The sequence below is a fragment of the Stenella coeruleoalba genome, assembly GCF_951394435.1.
Source record: "Stenella coeruleoalba genome assembly, chromosome: 20".
NCBI lineage: Eukaryota > Metazoa > Chordata > Mammalia > Artiodactyla > Delphinidae > Stenella > Stenella coeruleoalba.
Genome location: NC_137166.1, coordinates 19,961,790 through 19,982,870, shown reverse-complemented (window position 1 = coordinate 19,982,870; position 21,081 = coordinate 19,961,790). Strand labels below are relative to the sequence as shown.

The window sequence follows — 21,081 nt, the reverse complement described above, 5'->3', positions numbered from 1 at the left end:
GCCCGCTCTGTTGCTCTCCCCCCCCCGCCCTACTGTGGCCAGGACACCAGCAAGGATGGATCCTGGGTGGGGGTGGGGTGGAGATGACTCTGGAGTGGGAGTGAGGGTGGACCCACCAGATATCTAGACCAAACCAAAACTTCTGCGTTGGCCCAGCTGTCACTGGCAGCTGGGCTGGCCCAGGGATTCCCAGGGAGGAGGGGAGGGTGCAGGTAAACCTCAAGGCGGGGGTGTGTGTGGGGGTGGGGGGGTGGGGGGGGAGTCCCCCGGTCCGCTGGGCCATGGCTGACCAGCTCTGGCTCGCTTGTTCGCAGTGATCACCCTCCTCATCATCCTGCGGCGGCGGCTCCGGAAGCAGGCCCGCGCCCACGGCAAGAGCGTGCCGGAGATCCACGAGCAGCTGGTCACCTACGACGAGGAGGGCGGCGGCGAGATGGACACCACCAGCTACGACGTGTCGGTGCTCAACTCGGTGCGCCACGGTGGGACCAAGCCCCCGCGGCCGGCGCTGGACACGCGGCCGTCCCTCTACGCACAGGTGCAGAAGCCGCCGCGGCACGCGCCCGGGGCGCACGGGCCCGGGGAGATGGCCGCAATGATCGAGGTGAAGAAGGACGAGGCGGACCACGACGGCGGCGGCCCACCCTACGACACGCTGCACATCTACGGCTACGAGGGCGCCGAGTCCATCGCCGAGTCCCTCAGCTCCCTGGGCACCGATTCATCTGACTCGGACATCGATTATGACTTTCTCAATGACTGGGGGCCCAGGTTCAAGATGCTGGCCGAGCTGTATGGCTCGGACCCCCGGGAGGAGCTGGTGTATTAGGGGACCGTGGGCCTCTGGGCCTGGGTAGCTCAGGCTAGTCGGACACGGGCACTGAGCCCTCCAATCACAGCACTCACGTCCCAGCCTAACAGCCCTTCCTCATGGGTCCCAGAGACCTCACCACCTTGGATGGCAAAATCCAAGTCCCTGAAATGTCCAGGAACGTACTTCAGTGATGGCTACTCCCAAAACGCTGGAAAACACCAGGCTGGTGTTCTGTCTGGGCTGAGACAGCCACATAACCCTGTCACCTGCGACTACGGGTTCAACTCAAAGACTTTCTCAGTCTTCTCAAAGCAGATTATGCTCAACTGCCAGGGGGAGGTCTTCCCCTGAGGTCCCTGAACCCCTAGCGGGGGGCGGCTGGTGGGGGGGGTCCTGGTGCCTGTCACCTGGAGGCAAGGGGCTGGATGGCATGACTGTGGGGCGAGACTCTCTGTAGCCCGGTCCCCCAGGAGACTGGGCCCGCCCCCCAGGCCTGCCCTGCTTTAGCTTCCTCACACCCTCCCAAGACCCCCAGCATTCTGCAGCCTCTCTCCAGGCCTGTCAAAAGGGAGGAAGGGCCTCTTGACATCTCCTGACCTTGGGTCTTGAGGTGACCTCGCTGGCCTGCCATGCCTGTAACTATGCTGTACTGGGTACTGAAAATTCATCCAAGGTCAGGGAAATGGCTCGTTGAACTTTAAAGCAACTGTGAATTCATCCTGGAGGGACAGTGCAGACCAAACGAGACCACAGATCATAGGGTGAGGGCCACCTCCACACCCACTCTCTCCAGAGAGGGCCAGGAGTCGCTGTGACCCCAATTTGACACTCACGACACCCCTCCAGTTTTGCCTGGGAAGCAGGGCAGATGTTCCCGGAGCAGAAGACCTCTCCCTGCCTCGCCCGGTCCCTCATTCATGCTCTTTCTTTTTTCTTTCTCTCCATCTACTCTTGATCTCTCGACTTACAGGCACTTAAGGTGTGACCCACATCAACTCTGGCCAAAGTCCAAACCCAAACATGACTGCGCAACACAGCTGTGCCATTTGCCTTTACACCTCGTTGTTGCCACATCTCAGGGAACCCCAGCAGGGCCCCATCCCTACAGAAGGCAAGGCCCCTGCTCAGGCCCAGTGGTCACCTGTTCCTCTTCCACTTCCAGCCACGTACGGAACTTTCCACTGCAAACACACCTTAGGGAAGTGGCATCACTCAACGGGGGTGCGGGGAAGGAGGCAAACTCTCTGACTCACCATTTGTCATGGACCAAGGTTCCTGCTCTGGGCAAGGCCCCTCAATTCAGGGGACTGTAGATAACACTGACTTTTTATTTTTAACCAATAACGAGTTTTTCATATTTTTTTTTTTTTACTAATAATACTTATACATTTCTAGCTCTCACAAACATATAGAATAAGGGTTTATGCATAATAAACAGGTTGCTATTTAGGTTAACAATTTTAATTCAGGTTTTTTAGTTGGATAAACAAATTCCTGTAACCTTCTATTTCCTATCATTGTAGTAATTGCTCTAGTGATAATGACTATATATATATTGGCTACACTGGTGCATGGGACATACTGTATTTTTTTATAACTAAATAAAGAAAAATCTTGAAATACTTCTCTTTCTAGAGCTGAGCGAGCTCATGTGAAACACAAGCACATACACCACCACCACCATCAGAGGAACCCAGGGTGCAAGGCGACATTTGCAGTCAGGATTTCAGAAACACACTGCAGGAAAGTGATTGCAGCAGAGGGACACCTAGTCCATCCCGGTCTCCTCTCAGAGCCCCATGCCTTCCCTCAGCCTCTGTACGTGGCCCCCAATCCCACCCCGACTCTACACAGCAGGCAGGGCCTCTGGAAGCTGGAGCTGCCACACCTTTTCCAACTGAGAAATGAACCAGACGAGTGATACACATCAGCAGTGAGGGAGGAAATCAATCTAATTAGCTGGTTGACAACAGTGATTTAACTGCTGGCATTTAGTGGGGTGTGTGGACCCCAACATTGGGGTCCTGCCTGGAAAACCTCACGATCGAAAATGAGAACAGGAAGCCTCTTTACCGGACTTGGGACTTGAATTGGGTAGGTGGGAGATGAAGCTCACTGCAGCAAGGCCCCCGCTCCTTCACTTCCTGCAGGATTTCCTGGGCAGCATGTCTCCCAGGGATGAGATTTTGCAAACTGTGCTCTGGATGCACACGTTCCTGGAGCTCTCAGGGGGCAATTTGTCTTAATTCCAATTTTGCTCTAATTTCATTGGGATTTCTTTTTTGATCCATTGGTTATTTGAAATGTATTAATTTCCAAACATCTGTGAATTTTCCCAATTTCCTTCCATTATTGATTTCTAATTTCGTTCCACTGTGGTCAGAGAACATACGTTTTATGATTTAAATCCTTGTAATTTTACTGATACTAGTTTTATACCCTAACATATGTTTTATCCTGAAGAATGTTCCATGTGCACTAGAGAGGAATATGTATTCTACTGTTGTGATGGAGTGTTCTATAGTGGTATGTTAGTGTTGTTCAAGACTTTTATTTCCACACTGATCTTCTGTCTAGTGAGTCTATCAATTATTGAAAGTCTAATGCTAAAATCTCCAGCTATTACTGTTGAATTGTATATTCCTCCCTTCAACTCCTGTCAGATTTTGCTTCATATATTTTGAGTCTCTGTTGTTACGGGCATATAATCTTACAATTGTTATATCTTCTTGAAGGATTGACCCTTTGAGCATTATCAAATGTACCTCTTTACATCTAGTCACAATTTTTATCTTAAAGTCTATTTTGTCTGATATTAGTATAGTCACTCCAGCTCTCTTTTGTTTACTGTTTACATGGTATATCTTTTTCTACCCTTTTCTTTTCAAGCTATTTGTGTCTTTTAATAGAAAGTGTGTCTTCTGTGAACAAAATATAGTTGGATCAGGGCAGTTTATCCATTCTACCAATCTCTCTTTGATTGCAATGTTTAATCCTTTTACATTTAATGTAATTACCAACAAGGTAGGGTTTATGCCTGTCATTTTCCTATTTGTATTCTTTGGCTTATGTCTTTTTTGTTCCTCTATTACCCCATTATTGCCGTGTTTATGTTAAATAGATATTTTATAGTGTACCATTTTAATTCTCTTGATGTTTCTTTGACTATATTTTATGTTTTTTTCTTAGTGGTTCTCCTAAGGATTATACTTAAAATCTTAACTTATAACAATCCAGTTAGAATTTGTACCAACTTAATTTAAGTAGTGTACAAAACTTTGCCCCTAATAGATCCACTCCCTCCCCACTCCTTTGTGCTATCGCTGTTGTACATATTACATTTTTATACATCGTATGCCCATCAGCATAGATTTATAATTATTGCTTTATGCAGTTGTCTTTTAAATCATATAGGAGGGAAAAAAGAGTTACAAACTATATATATACTGCCTTTTTTTCTATAAATGTATTTATTTTATTTATTTATTTTTGGCTGCATTGGGTCTTCGTTGCTGCATGTGTGCTTTCTCTAGTTGCGGCGAGTAGGGGCTCTTCTTCATTGCAGTGCGCGGGCTTCTCACCGCGGTGGCTTCTCTTGTTGCGGAGCACAGGCTCTACGTGCGAGCTTCAGTAGTTGTGGCTCGCGGGCTCTAGAGCACGGGCTCAGTAGTTGTGGTGCACGGGCTTAGTTGCTCCACAGCATGTGGGATCTTCCTGGACCAGGGCTCAAACAAACCCATGTCCCCTGCATTGGCAGGCAGATTCTTAACCACTGCACCACCAGGGGAGCCCTATACTGTCTTTTATATTTACCTATACAGTTACCTTTAACGCTGATCTTTATTTCTTCATGTGGATTCAAGTTACTGTCTATTTTCTTTCATTTCAGCCTGAATGATCCTTTTAGTATATTTTGTAGGGAAGGTCTGCTAGTGAAGAATCTATTTTATCTGGGAAGTCTTGATTTCACCTTTATTTTTTGCAGGATAGTTTTGCTAGGTATGGAATTACTGGTTGATAGGCTTTTTCTTTCAGCCCTTTGCATGTCATCCCACTGCCTTCTGGCCTCCCTGGCTTCTGATGAGAAACTGAGTGTTAATCTTATTGAGGAAACGTTTTATGTGATAAGCTGTTTCTCTCTTGCTGCTTTCAATATTCCCTCTGTCTGTGATTTTCAACAGTCTCATTATGATGTGTCTAGAGTTGATCTTAGGAGTTCATTGAACTTTTTAGATGTGTAGATTAATATTTTTATCAAATTTGGGAAGTTTGGGACCATTATTTCTTCAAATATTCTGTCTCTTTCTCTCTCTCCTTTCCTCTGGGACTCTCATTATGCATGTATTAGGATGCTTGCTAATGTCCAATGGGTATCTAAGGCTCTATTAATTTTCTTTTTTCTGCTCCTCAGCCTAGATTATCTCAATTAACCTATCTTCAAGTTTGCTGACCCTTTCTTCAGCTAACTCACATTTGCTCTTGAGGTCTTCTAGTGTATTTTCCTTTCACTTATTGTACTTTCAACTCCAGAATTTCTATTTGGTTCTTTTTTATACCTCTTTATTGATATTCTCTATTTGTTGACACACCACTCTCATACTTCTCTTTCATTCTTTAGACATGGTTTCCTTTAGTTCTTTGAAAAGATTTTAAATAACTGGCTTAAAGTATTTGTCTAGTAAGTCCAACCTTTGGGTTTCTTTAGGGATAATTTCTATTGAATGCTTGTTTTCTTGTGAATGGGCCATTCTTTCTTATTTCTTGGCATGTCTCGTAATTTCTATAGAAAATTGGATATTTCAATAATACAATATGGCAACTGCAGAAACCAGATCCCTGACCCCCAGAGTCTGTTGTGGCTGGGTTTTGTTGCTTCTGCAGTTTGTTTAGTGACTTTCCTAAACTAACGCTGTAAAGTTTGTACTCTCTGTTGTGTGCGGTCACTGAAGTCTCTGTTTGGTAGTGGTCAGTTAGCAATTGGACAGAGTCCCTTACATGCCTGGAATGAATAAGTCTCTCAGCATTTGCCAAGGAGTTCTGTATTTTGGGGAACGCCTCTGATACTCAGGCAGGCAGTCTACAAATCTGCCTTAGCCTTAACTTTTTGGTGCACAGAGCCTCCAGGTCAGTCAGAGGTGAGAGCTTAGGGCCTTCCCAGGTCTTCTCTGAGAATGTGCACATCCCTGCACACGTGAGTGGCCTTTTAGATTCCCAGGAATATGCCGAAGTTTTTCAAAGCCCTCTGTGGACAGCTCATGCCCTAACTCTTCCTTTAAGACTTTTGGTTAGCTCCTTGTTTGCCCTAGTTGTTATCATTGCCTCAGGCAACTGTGATGTTAATTGATTGCCATTGATTATTTTCAACAAATGCCCCCAGGGAAAAAGGCTTGCTTGCATTAAGCAAGCTTCAAGCCGGGTCAAATAAACACAACCTTTCAAGGGAGGTCATCTAGGGAACCACCAGATGGGTCAAATGAGGACAGTTACCTGGGAAATTGAGCTTTGGAGGAGTTGCAATTCTGTTCTGCCCCTTCCAATGGCTTCCAGGCTGCTGGTTTTCACTGTTAATTGTGGAGCTACTGGGTTTCAAGGCTACTACAGGACTGGAGAGAGGGGAATGGGACTATGGAAAGTTAAAACACTACAAAGTTCACTATTCTTACCAAGATTTAGCTGATTGTTTCTAATGAATACTCCTTGGATTGTTTCAAGCCTTTGCTTCATTTCCAGAGTTCTGAAAAAGTTGATTTTGATATTTTTTTTCCAGTGTTCTCATTGCTTTTATGGAAGAGAGGATTTCCTTATTCTGCCATTTCTGCTGATGTCACCCCCTCAGGATGGTTTTTGTGTTCTATTTTCCTACTTGTCTGAAGTGCCTGCCCTCTGAACTCACAGTTTTCCAATCCCTGGAGCCCATGGGATCGCTTCACTACTTCCTCCTCCAAGAAGCCTCCCAGGCGGTCCCAAATCAGGCAGTCCCTCTCCCTCCAACCCTCCCAGAGGGGCCCAGCTCTGAGCACTTCGCCACCCTGGCCACATCTCTGACTCCTATTTACCCTGAGGCGGGAAGAGTGATCCTCATGACAGCTAAGGGCTCACCTCTCAGTGTGGAACCTTTAGTGGACACCAGGAAAGGGCACAAACCCAGTGCTCCCTGGAATCTGCTTACCACACGCACATACCTGCTCGGTCCATGGGCCCCCCACCTGGCCAAAGTGGGCAGGAGCCGCAAAGGCTCTGAGCCCTTCCCCAGTTCAAACCTATGAAGCCAGCATGACCTTCCTCATTTCACAGATGACTAAAGTGAGACCCAGAAAGGGATCTTTCTGGAACTCTGCCTTTCTGGGAAGGCCCTAAGCTCTCTTCTCTGGCTGACCTTGAGGCTCTGTGCAATAAAAAGTGGCCAGAGTCACACAGCGAGTTAAAGAGAGAGTTGGGAGTAGCACCCGCCTCCTGGCTCCCAGGAAAATGTGGATCTGCGGGAGACCTCCTCAGACCTGGGGGCTTGGAGGCTGGACCAAGAAACATCTTCCACGCCCATTGTGCTAGTCATGGAGAAAATGACCACTAGGGGGTGCACGGCCTCAACACGTGCTCAGGACTCGATAGCATCCCGGGGATGGAACACCACGGTATCCTGACACAGACCTCAGGTTCCAAGGGGCCTGGACCTTGGCAGAACCCAGATCAGAGAGGCAACCATGGGGTCTGGCCCCACAACTCACTCTGCACCTCCCCTCCTGCCAGTCTCTGATGGGGAAAAGAAAGGCAGGTACCTAGTTCCCCATAGGTACCTGTGGTCTCCAGCAGCACTGATGACAACAGAATCTCAACTAGAGGGAGCAGCTGGGCCTGGCTGTGGGATCCCTGGGCATGTGCACCCCATTATCCTTTCCTGCACCAGGGTCCCCTGCCTCAGTGTCCACACTCAGCCCTCCTGCTCTGCTACAGCCTGCTTTCGCCAAGCCAATCCTGGAGCATCGGCTCTGGGCCAGAAAGAGCAGCCATCCTTGAGCACCCTGGTTCCAGGCATCGCCCAGGTCAAGAATCCTTACCATAAATTCTACTGTCCTCGAAATGATAGGTTGAATCTCTGATCTTCAAAACCAAAACTCCAGACCACCCAGCAATTCCCCTTCTAAGGACATAGCCTAAGAGACAAGTACAGCACGTATCTGCCACAGTGTTAATTTCAGGTATATACAAATCAAAAAATAGGAAACAACAGAAATGCCCAATAATAAAAGACTCGTAGGTAAAATATGGCAGGATCCATAAAACAACACTGGCAGCCATTAAGTTGTGATATGGTGACCTTGAGTTGATCTCAAGGTCAAACAAAAAAGCTGAACTCAATGCATTATTTACAGTCAGATCTCAACTTTTTCTAGCAGATATCCATCTCCAGGCTTGGGAATTATGAATAATTTTTCTTTTTAATTCTGTGTTTCCCAAATTTTCAATAATCAGCATGCATTATGTTTATAATCAGAAAAGAATGTTATTTTAATGTTAACTTGTAAACACTTCCTTCTCATTGAAAAACAGTAAATTTGATAAGCAAAATTTGTCCCCACATATCATTTAAAGTTTTTGTTTTTTAAAAAAAAGGTTTTTGGTTTACTATCTATTAATGCAACAGATACTTTTTTTAAATTAACTAATTGCTTTTGAACCCAGCAAAACAAGTTGTTGATTTTTTTTTTAAATCATTCCTTTGAACTTGGTCCTGTGGGATCTTCATCTCTTAGCCTTTGGAGTTTTTTAACCCCAGATTTCCAGCAACTTTCTGGATCAGAACTATTATAGTCCATGGGATGAGGAAAACCTGGTTTTCCAGCCAAGTGACCCCACAGGATTCTGCAATGCACAGAAATATCCTAGGGACTTCCCTGGTGGCGCAGTAGTTAAGAATCCACCTGCCAATGCAGCAGACACGAGTTTGAGCCCTGGTCAGGGAAGATCCCACATGCCATGGAACAACTAAGCCCGCCCATACATCACAACTACTGAACCTGTGCTCTAGAGCCCACGAGCCACAACTACTGAGGCCACGTGCCACAACTACTGAAGCCCACACGCCTAGAGCCTGTGCTCTGCAACAAGAGAAGTCACTGCAATGAGAGGCCCATGCACCGCAACGAAGAGTAGCCCCCACTCACCACGACTAGAGAAAAGCCCGTGCTCAGCAACAAAGACCTAATGCGGCCAAAATTAATTAATTTTAAAAAGAGAAATAGCCTACATTACTCTTATACTACATTACTCAAACATATAAGAGAAAAAGCGGAGACCAATTTCCCATAGTCCATCCAGAGACCATCTGGGGATGTCTCGGAAAGCTGAGTGTCCGCCAACTCTCAGGGACTTCACAGAACTTTGCAATGTGCTTTTGTAGCATAAGGTGTAGGAAGTGCCGTTAACCTCTGATGCTCCTGAGTAACGGCTGCTGGTGGGATGTTTGATGATGTTACACAGGAAGCTGCGCAAAGGGGTTTTGTTTTCATATGGGACTCTGAGCAGGAAGTGAGTCTTTACATCAAAGGAAGAAAATGAAATTCTACCTTTGAGCCCAGGGAACCAGAGAAGGCTTTTCCTGACTGAGCAGAGGGAGACCTACAGGCATAGGGTGCTCGGCAAGAAACAGAAAAAACCCTGCCTGGGGCATCACAGAAAGCAGCCACCATTTTGCAGAGTGTAGAGAATAACAAAATGTGACCAGGGGCTTTTTTTTTAAACCATGCACATGGTACAGCCATACAATTAAATACTATTGAGTAATAGAAACACTGATACATGCAACAACTTGAGTGAATCTCAAATGCATTACACTAAGTGGAAGAGAACAGATTTAAAAGACTACATACTGTATGATTCCATTTATACAACATTCTGAAAAAGGCAAAACTACAGCAGCAGAAAATAGATCAGGGTTTCCAGGAGTTGGGGAGGAGGGATGGTTTGATTAACAAAGAGAAGCTGCATGAGAGAGACTTTTCAGTATCTTAATTGTGGTAGCGGCTACACAATGTGCATTTGTCAAAATCATAGAACTATACTCCAAAAAAGTGAATGTTACTGTATGCAAATATTTTATTTTTTTTTATTTTTTTATTTTTTTTATTTTTTTTTTTTGTGGTACACGGGCCTCTCACTGTTGTGGCCTCTCCCGCTGCGGAGCACAGGCTCCGGACGCGCAGGCTCAGCGGCCATGGCTCACAGGCCTAGCTGCTCCATGGCATGTGGGATCTTCCCAGACCGGGACACGAACCCGTGTCCCCTGCATCAGCAGGCAGACTCCCAACCACTGCACCACCAGGGAAGCCCCCCCAAATTTTTTTAATTATCAACAATTTTTTTAATGGAGAGATATTTGATCAAGGTCTGTCTCACTTTATAAGTGATCGATTTATTGGTTACTTCACTGGTGTGCAAGGTCCAGGCACACACACTTACTCGTTCCTTCTTTCTCTCTAAGTTATCTGTTGAACAATGTGCCAAATTCCCTTCATTCTACTCCTGCCATTTCTTGAAGCCCTCTCCTCCTCTCCTCTTACTGTTCCAACCTTAGTTGGGGCCCTCTTCATTCTCTCTACTATGGTATTTCCAAAATTTCCCAATTGCTCTTCCTGTCTCCAGCCTCCAGTCATATTAAGCTACCTTTCCTCAGACATTTGGTAGGTTGTCTTACTGGTCAAAATATGCACTGCCCTTCTCTGTGGGAGGATTACACATTCCTTCACCCACTGATGTCAAACTTGGCCAGGTGATGCACTTTCTCAAATAAAATACGAATGCAAGAGACACTTGCCACTTTGGAGCCGAAACTTTAAGAGCCAGCTCATGGTTCCACTACCTCTCTTCTCCCTGCCACCAGCGATGAACACATAACTTGAGTGAAAAATAAACCTTCACTGTTGTAAGCCACTGAGATTTTCAGGTTGTCACCAAAGCATAATTTAGCCTAAGGTGACTAAAACTCTCCATGTAAGCTTCATAATTGTTCACTTTGTAACCTCTATGCATAGTACAGACACAGGGCTGGCACTCAATACATATCTGTAGAATGAACAAATAAGTGAATGAAAAAACAGATGACCCCTGGGCCTTTGCACATGCTACTCTCTCTCTGTAAAAAATGACCACCTCTGCTTCTTCACTTGCCCAGCTACTCCTCAAATCAAACCTCAGAGATATCCTCCTCAAAGAAAGCTTGCCTGCCCACCTCTCTATCCTCCCTAAGGCATCTACGTATATTTCTGCTCTCATAATAATTGTATGACTCCCCCCCACCATGAGACCCTTAGGCAGGGCCAGGTCTGCCTCACCTTGGTGGCCCTGTTCCCAGCAGAGCCTGGCCCAGAACAAATGAGTGGACGAATAAATGAAGGAGTAAAGGTGTGGAGAGTTTTCTATCCCTTCAGCTAGCCACAGACTTTCCGCACTCCAGGCCTTTGCACAGGCAAACAGTTCCCTACCTGGAACATCAGCCCCTTCCCAGTTTGCCGGCCTAACTGTTCCAAATCCTTCAGCATCAGCTGCCCCATCCCCTGCACATCCCTGTCACAATTAAGTCACTCCCTCTCCCTTGCTCCCACAAACTTAACACATCCCTTCAACAGAGCCCTTGTCACATGGTGCTGAGGTCTTCCAAGCTCACTCGCTCGCTCTCTCTCTCACTCTCTCTCTCTCTCTGAGCACTCTGAGGGCTGGGCTTGAGTCACATTCATCTCTATGTCCTCGTACCTAGGACTTTTTTTTTCTTTTTGGCCGCGCCATGCAGCATACAGGATCTTAGTTCTCCAACCAGGGATCGAACCCGTGCCCCCTGTAGTGGAAGTGCAGAGTCTTAAGCACTGGACCACCAGGGAAGTCTCATTCCTAGGACTTAATAATAATGACAGCAACAACAAAAACAATAATAATAACCAACCAGGCCTTACTCTGGTCAAATAAACGGGTGAATGAATAGCTGAGTGAATGAATTAAGGGACTGGGTTCTAGCATGTTCTTACATCATCCCTCAGAAAGCCCAGGCTTCCCATCAGAGGATGAGTGACTGAATGTAATGGGGCTGAGCTGACTGACACTTTGTTACCACAGCTGACTCCTCTCCCAGGCCTCTGCTCCTGTCCCTAACCTTAAGGGCCACGTGACCCCATCACTGGTGAGTGCAGGGGGGCCATAAGACCCAGCACACGGTCCCACTTCCCAAATACACCACCCAGTTCCCCCAGCAGACCTGGCAGAGATGTCCCAGAGAGTGTAACTCCAGGAAAGTGTGTGCACTGGGGTGCCAGTCCTGAAGCATCCTCTAATTGATTACCAACAAGGGACAACTGGGAGAGGGGAGGAGCAAAGTAAGATATGCAGAAAAGGAGGAGAAGCAAGAAGGAATCTGGACCATCGCAAGGTCACTGTGCTCGGCTAATTGTATAACTGACTGCAGATGTGATCGGGAGCGCTGACTGTGACGCTAAGCACCTCCACAGAATGCCGCCCTCCTCTGACTCCTGCTCCAGAGAATCCCAAGGGAATCAAGCAGAAGGAGAAGGGAAAGGAAAAAGAAGCACTTATCCAGAACTAACCCTAAAGACACACCTCCAGGAACCTCAATCACCTGGAAACCAACCAGGAACCAGAAGCAAATAAAAAACTTCTATGTAACTGAGCAATACTCATCAGAGATGTCAAGTTCACGAAAGCAAGGAAAGAATCAGGAACTGTTACAGACTGGAAGAATCTGAGGAGACACAACCATAAGCAAGGTGGGATCCTAAAGCAGATCTTGAAACAGAAAAGGAACATTAGGTAAAAACTAGTGAACTTCACATAGGATACAATAACAATATTGTACCAACTGTTAATTTCCTGGTTTTGATCATTGTACTACGGTTATATAAGTCGCTATCATTAGGGGAAGCTGGGTGAAGGATATACATGAGCTCCATTTTTGCAATTCTTCTAAAATTCTTTTAAAATAAAAAGAGTGTTTTGTCTTCTCAAGGACTGCTATGCAGCCAGCAGTGTCCTGGTAAGAATACAGTCAGTCATTCTCACCAAACGTGGTTTTGCTGAATTGTCGGTGAATGTAGCTTATTTATTTAGCAACCATGGATACTGTTCTCTCAAGAAACCTACAGTTCTTCTGTGAAGCTTATAAGTATCAAATGGAAGGAGGAGGACAGCTAGAAGTAACACACTGAGAAGGGGCAGGGAGGGAGAAAGAACTAGAACACCACAAGGGCAGATGGGGCCCTCCAGAGGCAGCCCCCTGTTCCAGCACAGTCGCTGGTGTCTTTCTGATCTAACTCCACTGGTGCAACAAATGTTTATGGAGCCCTGTGCCAGACCCTGAGCTGGGGCCACAGTGATGAATAAGATTCTGTTCTTCCCCTCCAAAGGCTCACAAATAGGGAGGCATGTATGCACAAACACACAAAAAAATCTTATGCAATTTCTATCATTTTGAAATGTGAAGTGTATCATGGGGCCCCAGATGAAGGAGATATTAACTCAACCTAAGGGAAAACAAGGTCAGAGAAGCAGCTGAAGAAGGGGGCATTTGGATGTTAGAGATGGCTGGAGCCCAAGGGGTGAGGGGGAGAGTGACTGGAATAGAACCTAGAGAGGTGGGCAGGGACCAGATCAGAAAGGACCCTGACTGTCCTTTCCAGTGTGGACCTGACCGTGTAGCAACGGGTAACTATTAAAGGGCTTAAGCAAGGGTGTGGCTTGATTTAAGGCAGTGCCAAGGCTGCAGTGGAAGGGTGTCCTTTCTTCCAGACTGAGCTGAGAAAAGGTTACATTGAGGGCAGCCTGTGCCGTGCTCTAGGGGGAGCGGGATGCTTGTAGCACGTTGTATGCCAGTGAAAATGAACAAGGTGACAGTCCAAACAGAGATGCTGAGAAACAGCTTATTCCCCACAGGGTCAAATTCACAAGACTCTGCAGGACCGCTGCGCTGCCTCTTCCCAAGTGCAAAGGCTCAGCTACTCCAGGCTGGGGGTGTAAACTGTTCTGTACTGCATTCGGGTGACATGATAAACATACTTCTCAGGGACAAGTTCTCCCAGCAGCATTTCAAGTCCACCCTGGTCAGCTCAAAACAAACAGCAGACAGACTGCCTCCTAAGGGATGGCAAAAAAAGGGGCCCATCTGTCTCTGCCAGTCCAGGTTCCAGCTCTCCTAGGTTCCTGAGCTGCTAAGCCTACTTTAAGAGGAGCAGGTGCAGGGGGCAGTGAAACTCCCCACAGCCATCTTGTCGGGTTCTGGGATTTCCTGTTCTTTTGAAATTTGTGGATGTGAGCAGGTGGCATGAGGATGTTCCCGAGTTACCAAGAGTCCCCAGGAACTCTGGTGGAGAGGACCAGGACAGAAAGGAGAGGCAGGGTTAAGAGTCCCCTTCAGAACCCTCCTACACTGTTGACGGGAATGTACGTTGGTACAGCCACTGTGGAAAACAGTATGGAGTTTCCTTAAAAAACTAAAAATAAGAATTACCAGGGACTTCCCTGGTGGTCCAGTGGTAAAGAATCTGCCTTACAATGCAGGGGACACGGATTCGATCCCTGGTCAGGGAACTGAGATCCCACATGCCGCCAGGCAACTAAGCCCGCACGCCACAACTACTGAGCTCGTGCGCCTCAACGAGAGAGCTCACGTGCTGCAAACTACAGAGCCCACACGCCCTGGAGCCCACGTGCCACAACTAGAGAGAAGCCCACGTGCCACAACTAGAAAGAAGCCCACGTGCCACAACGAAGAGCCCTCACGCCACAACGAAAGATCCCGCATGCCTCAACAAAGATCCCGCGTGCTGCAACTAAGACCTGACGCAGCCAAAAATAAATTAAATAAATAAATAATAAATAAATAAATCTTGGGGAAAAAAAAGAATTACCATATGATCCAGCAATCCCACTCCTGGGCAATATACCTGGACAAAACTCTAATTCAAAAAGATACATGCACCACTGTGTTCACAGCAGCACTATTCACAATAATCAAGACATGGAGGGACTTCCCTGGTGGCGCAGTGGTTAAGAATCCGCCTGCCAATGCAGGGGACACAGGTTCGATCCCTGGTCCGGGAAGATCCCACATGCCGCAGAGCAACTAAGCCCGTGTGCCACAACTACTGAAGCCAGTGCACCTAGAGCCCGTGCTCTGAAACAAGAGAAGCCACTGCAATGAGAAGCCCACGCACCACAATGAAGAGTAGCCCCTGCTCAATGCAACTAGAGAAAGGCCGCATGCAGCAACGAAAACCCAACACAGCCAAAAAAAAAAAAATTTTTTTAAAGAAATGGAAACAACCTAAAAGTTTGTCGACAGATGAATGGACAAAGAAGATGTGGTACATATATACAATGGAATACTACTCAGCCATAAAAAGGAATGAAATAATGCCATTTGCAGCAATATGGATTCAACTGGAGATTATCATACTAAGTGAAGTAAGAGAAAGACAAGTACCATATGATATCACTTATATGTGGAATCTAAAATATGACACAAATTAACCTATCTATGAAACAGAAACAGAATTACAGGCACAGAGAACAGACTGGTGGTTGCCAAGGGGGAGTGGAGTTGGGGGAGGGTTGAGGTTAGCAGATATAAGCTTTTATATATAGAATAGATAAACAACAAGGCACCGAGAACTATCTTCAATATCTTATAATGAACCATAATGGAAAATAATATAAAAAATAGAAGATATATATGTATAACTGAGCCACTTTACATATATATATAACTGAATCACTATATACATGTGTGTATAACGGAATCACATATATGTGTATAACTGAATCATACATATGTATAACTGAATATATATATATATATATATATATATATCAGTAATTAACACAACTTGGTAAATCAACTATACTTCAATTTAAAAAAAGAGTCCCCTTCATACTCAACAGATGCTCCAGGGGAGGGGGCCACAGTCTGAAGATGCTGGACAGAAGACCCAGGCCCCAGGTGGTACCTGATGGAGACCCTTCTGCTGGACCAAGGTTCTTAAAGGACAAGGGATTCGCCCCAGGACTCACAGCAGGTGAAAGAGAGGAGAATTGAACCCAGATTTTCTGGCTCCAAGCCCAAAGCTCCTGACCCAGACCAGAGTGAATTTCTCTCTGCTTTCTGGTACTTGGAGAAAGCAGAGCCCTCATGTGGTGCTCTGTGTTCCATCCCCATCCCTCACTGGCCAATGCCCCACAAGTGCATTGGGCACCTACTGTGTACCAGGCCAGCCCCTCCAAACCACACCCTTCCCCTGTAACATCCCCTGAAATAAATGGTGGAAAAACCCAACACACGTAAGGCTGCTATAAATGTTTTCTGCACTGTTTTGTTTATTCGTACACCATGTTCCTCCAAAAAGAATCAAAGCCACTTAAAGACACACACATACTATCATGTTTTCTCTAATAAGTGAGTAACTAGGGGCAAAGGAAACATACACACATCTCAACTTTTTTAAAATAAGTAAATGAATTGGGACAAAGGAAAAATAAAGATAGGAAATAAAAGAAAAATCTCAGGAGGACAACGAAAGATACAATTCCTGCACTTGTAAGAGGTGGAGTCCAAAACTGACTTTCAGTAGCAGCCACTGTAGAGGGAAGCACCCTCTACAGAATATTCAAGAGATATGTTTAAATAAGTAAAAAGGAAAAAATTATTGTTCAGAAGAAGTGAAACTATGTTTGTTACTGAGCCTCGAAACCAGGTTCTCCCATGGACTGAATAAATATGAGCTCCTTTCCCTTTGCCCCCTCTGCCTAGAAATCTAATTCCTTCTCAGTCACCAAGTGGGGAGCCTGCCTCACCTGCCTCGGCTGGGCAGGTGCATAAAGATGAGGCACTCTTTCTTCTGTTTTTAAAACTTTATCAAACTAGATCATATATACATTAAAATGCACGTTAAGTGTGCTGTTCAGTAAGATTTTACAAAATACACCTGTGTACCCAGCACTCAGATCAAGAAACAACATTACCAACATAGCCTAAAGGCCCCTCCCAGCCAACACCTTGCCAAGGGCAAACACTGCCCAGACTTCTAATACCATAGATGTGCTTTTCCTGTTTCGGAAAGTTACTTAAATAGAATCATTCAGTGTCTGGCTTCCTTTGCTCAACCCTGTGTTTGTGAGTTGCCCATACATTGCTTGTGGCCGTAGCATGTTCATCTTCATTGCTGAATTCTGTCGTGTGGCTATACCACAATTTAGTCTCCTGCAGATGGGCAGGTCCATCCATCCTTGGTCAGGAAGATAAAGACAATCACAGGTTGCACATGGGTATTTTTAACTGAGTTAACTCTTAATGATTTGTTTAAGTGCTTGAGTTTGGAAGATGCCAATGTCATTTTCCTAAACTTTTCCTAAATTTGACTTAAACACAGCATCTGAAAACTGTCAGTCTGGCAGCTGACATTATTTTGATCACTAAAATCCATTTTTGTAATGAAACATGTCTTAGTCCTATGGCCAAGGGACCAAAAAACATATAGAAAAAAAAAAATTTTTTTCACTCTTTTGCAATTAGACATTCAACATTTACAGACAACATTTACTGAAACTTTACTCTGTGTCAGGAACTGTACTAAACACTTTGTATGTACTACTTCTTTCAATCCTGACAAAAACCCCAGCAACAACTTACAGCTTTGCCCTCAGCACCTAGTGTAAGATCTAATACAAACCATACACTAAAAAGTGCTTTTAAGGGGCTTCCCTGGTGGCACAATGGTTAGGAATCCGCCTGTCAATGCAGGGGACACAGGTTTGAGCCCTGGTCTGGAAGGATCCCACATGCCTCCGAGCGACTAAGTCTGTGCGCCACAACTGCTAAGCCTGCGCTCTAGAGCCCGTGAGCCACAACTACTGAAGCCCACGCGCCCAGAGCCCGTGCTCTGCAATAAGAGAAGCCACTGCAATGAGAAGCCCACACACGGTGACGAAGAGTGGCCCCCACTCACTGCAACTAGAGAAAGCCCGTGAGTAGCAACAAAGACACAAGGCAGCCAAAAATTAATTAATTAATTAATTATTTTAAAAAAGTAACACATGTCCATGCTTGAAATTTAAAAAAAAAAAGTGCTTATTAAATAAGTCAATGAATGAATAATAGCAGATACCATTTATAGAGCCCAAAGTATATACCAGAAACTGTACCAAATGTTTATATTCATTATCCTATTCAGTCTTCTCAACAAACCTGAGATAACATAGGAGACCACTTTGGGGGTGTTGCCCACCTCACAGGTCCCCACTTTCTCTGAAAATTACCCCCTGCTTGAGACAGGGCCTGGCAACCAACCAGACTGGGGACCAGCCGTGCCTACCAGACCACCCACAGTTGTCAGCCTGCCACAACAGAAGGACCCACCCTATCCAAATAGGGCGCACACCTAGAGCATAGAGCTCTGGTGACCGGAGGGGAGTGTGCTGCTGGGATGCACAGGATGTGTGGTACAAAAGGCCACTTCTCCAAGGTCAGGAGATGTAACCAACTACGAGATACACAGAAACAAAAACAGCAAATGAGGCAACATGAGGTGACGGAGGATCATGTTCCAAATGAAAGAACAAAATAAAACCTCAAAAGAAGAACCAAGTGGAGTGGAAATAGGCAACCTACCCAATAAAGAGTTCAAAGTCATGATCATAAAGATGATCAAAGAACTCAGGAGAAGAATGGATAAACAGAGTGAGAAGCTAGAAGTTTTTAACAAAGAATTAGAAAATATGAAGAAGAACCAAATAGAAATGAAGAATATAATAGCTAAAATGAAAAATACACTAGTAGGAATCAACAGTAGATTAAATGATACAGAAGAATAGATCAGTTAGCTGGAAGACAGAGTAGTGGAAATCACTGACGCTGAACAGAAAAAAGAATAAAAATAAATGAGGACAGTTTAAGAGACCACTGGGACAACATAAAGCATGCTAACACTCTCATTATGGAGTCCCGAAAGAGAAGAGAGAGAGAAAGGTGCAGGGAACATATCTGAAGACATAATAGCTGGAAACTTCCCTAATGTAGGAAAGGAAACAGACGTCCAAGTCCAGGAAGCACAGCATCCCAAACAGGGCCAACCCAAAGAAGACCACAATAAGACACATTGTAATTAAAATGGCAAAAAAATTTTTAAAAAGAGAGAATATTAAAAGCAGCAAGGGAAAAGCAACAAGGTACATACAAGGGGCCTCCCATGAGGCTATCAGCTGACTTTTCAGCAGAAACTTTGAAGGCCAGAAGGGAGTGGCATGATATATTTAAAGTGATGAAAAGGGAAAAACCTACAACCAAGAATACTCTACCCAGCACAGCTTTCATTCAGATATGAGGGAGAGATCAAAAGTTTTACCTACAAGCAAAAGCTAAAAGAGTTCAGCACCACCAAACCAGCTTTACAAGAAATGTTAAAGGGACTTCTCTAAGCAAAAAAGAAAAGGCCACAGCCAGAAACATGGAAATTATAAAAGGAAAAAGCTCAGTGGTAAAGGCAAATATACAGTAAAGGTAGTAAATCAACCACATGCACAAAGCTAGTAGGAAGGTTAAAAGACAAAAGCAGTAAAATCACCTATATCCACGATAATCAGTTGAAGGATACACAAGACAAAAGGATGGAAAATATCATGTCAAAAACAGTGATCATGAGGGGAGGGCAGTAAAGCTTCAGGGTTGTTAAAATGTGTTTGAAATTAAGAGATCAGCCACTTAAAATAATCATAGATAGATAGACAGATAGATAGACAGCCTGACCTCACAGTAACCACAAACCAAAAGTCTATAATAGATACATACACAAAAAAGAGAAGGGAATCCAAACATAACACTACAGGTAGGCATCAAATCACAAGGAAAGAGAACAAAAGAAGAAAAAAGGAACAAAAAAGAACTATAAAAACAAGCCCAAAACAGTGAACAAAATGGCAATAAGAACATACTCATCAATAATTACTTTAAATGTAAATGGGCTAAATGCTCTAATCAAAAGACACAGGTTGGGTGGACGGATACAAAAACAAGACCCATATATATGCTGCTTATAAGAGACTCACTTCAGATCTAAAGATACACACAGACAAAGTGAGAGAATGAAAAAAGGTATTCCGTGCAAATGTAAATCAAAAGAAAGCCAGGGTAGCAATATTTATATCAGACAAAATATACTTTAAAACAAAGACTGTAACAAGAGACAAAGAAGGACATTACATAATGATCCAAGGATCACTCCAAGAAGAAGATATAACAATTGTAAATATATATGCATCTAACATAGGAGCACATAAAAAAGAATAAAATAGCTAGGAATAAATATAACTAAAAAGGTAAAACACATGTACTCAGAAACTATAAGACACTGAGGAAAGAAATTGAAAACTACACAAACGGATGGAAAGATATACCATATTCATGGATTGGAAGAATTAATATTGTTAAAATGACCATATTATCCAAGGCAATTTACAGGTTCAATGCAATCTCTATCAAAATACCAATGGCCTTTTTCACAGAAGTAGAACAAATAATCCTAAAATTTATATATAAATAAATTTTATATATAGAACCACAAAAGACCCCAAATAGCCAAAACAATCTTGAGAAAGAAGAAGACAGCTGGAAGTATCACACTCCCTGGCTTCAGACTATACTACAGTAATCAAAACAGTATGGTAGGACACAAGAAACAGACACATAGATTAATGGAGCAGAATAGAGAGCCCAGAAATAAACCCACGCACTTATGGTCAATTAATCTATGACAAAGGAGGCAAAAGTATACAATGGGGAAAAGAAATGAAATTCTGCCATTTGCAACAGCACGGACAGACCTGGAGGATATTGTGTTTAGTAAAATAAGTCAGACAGAGAAAGAAAAATACTGTGTGTTATCATTTATTTGTGGAATCTTAAAATTTAAAAAAAAAACAAATAAAAGAATATAACAAAACACAGACTCACAGATAATTGAGAACAAACTAGTGGTTACTAGTGGGGAGAGGGAAGCAGGGAGGGGCAAGACAGGGGTAGGGGATGAATAGGTACAAACTACTATGTATAAAATAAATAAGATACAAGGATATATTGTACAGCACAGGTAATACAGCCAATTTTTATAACTGTAAATGGAGTATAACCTATGAAAAATTTGAATCACTATGTTGTACACCTGTAAATCAACTATACCTCAATAAACAAAAACTACCCCCTGCTTATGCGTACATCCAATAGA

General features: G+C 44.4%; 1 protein-coding gene and 1 long non-coding RNA gene across 3 annotated transcripts in view; one reads left to right on the top strand and one right to left on the bottom strand.

The window, feature by feature from the left end:
- CDH5 (cadherin 5) overlaps window positions 1–2,434 on the top strand; it is a 36,354-nt gene extending 33,920 nt beyond the window's left edge. Inside the window, exon 12 of the mRNA XM_079906859.1 lies at window positions 315–2,434. Within this exon, the coding sequence (XP_079762985.1) occupies window positions 315–829 (515 nt within the window). The 3' untranslated portion in view covers window positions 830–2,434. The remainder of the gene's footprint in view (window positions 1–314) is intronic.
- Window positions 1–21,081, bottom strand: part of LOC307178589 — a 606,421-nt gene that overhangs the window by 551,882 nt on the left and 33,458 nt on the right. The window lies entirely within an intron of this gene.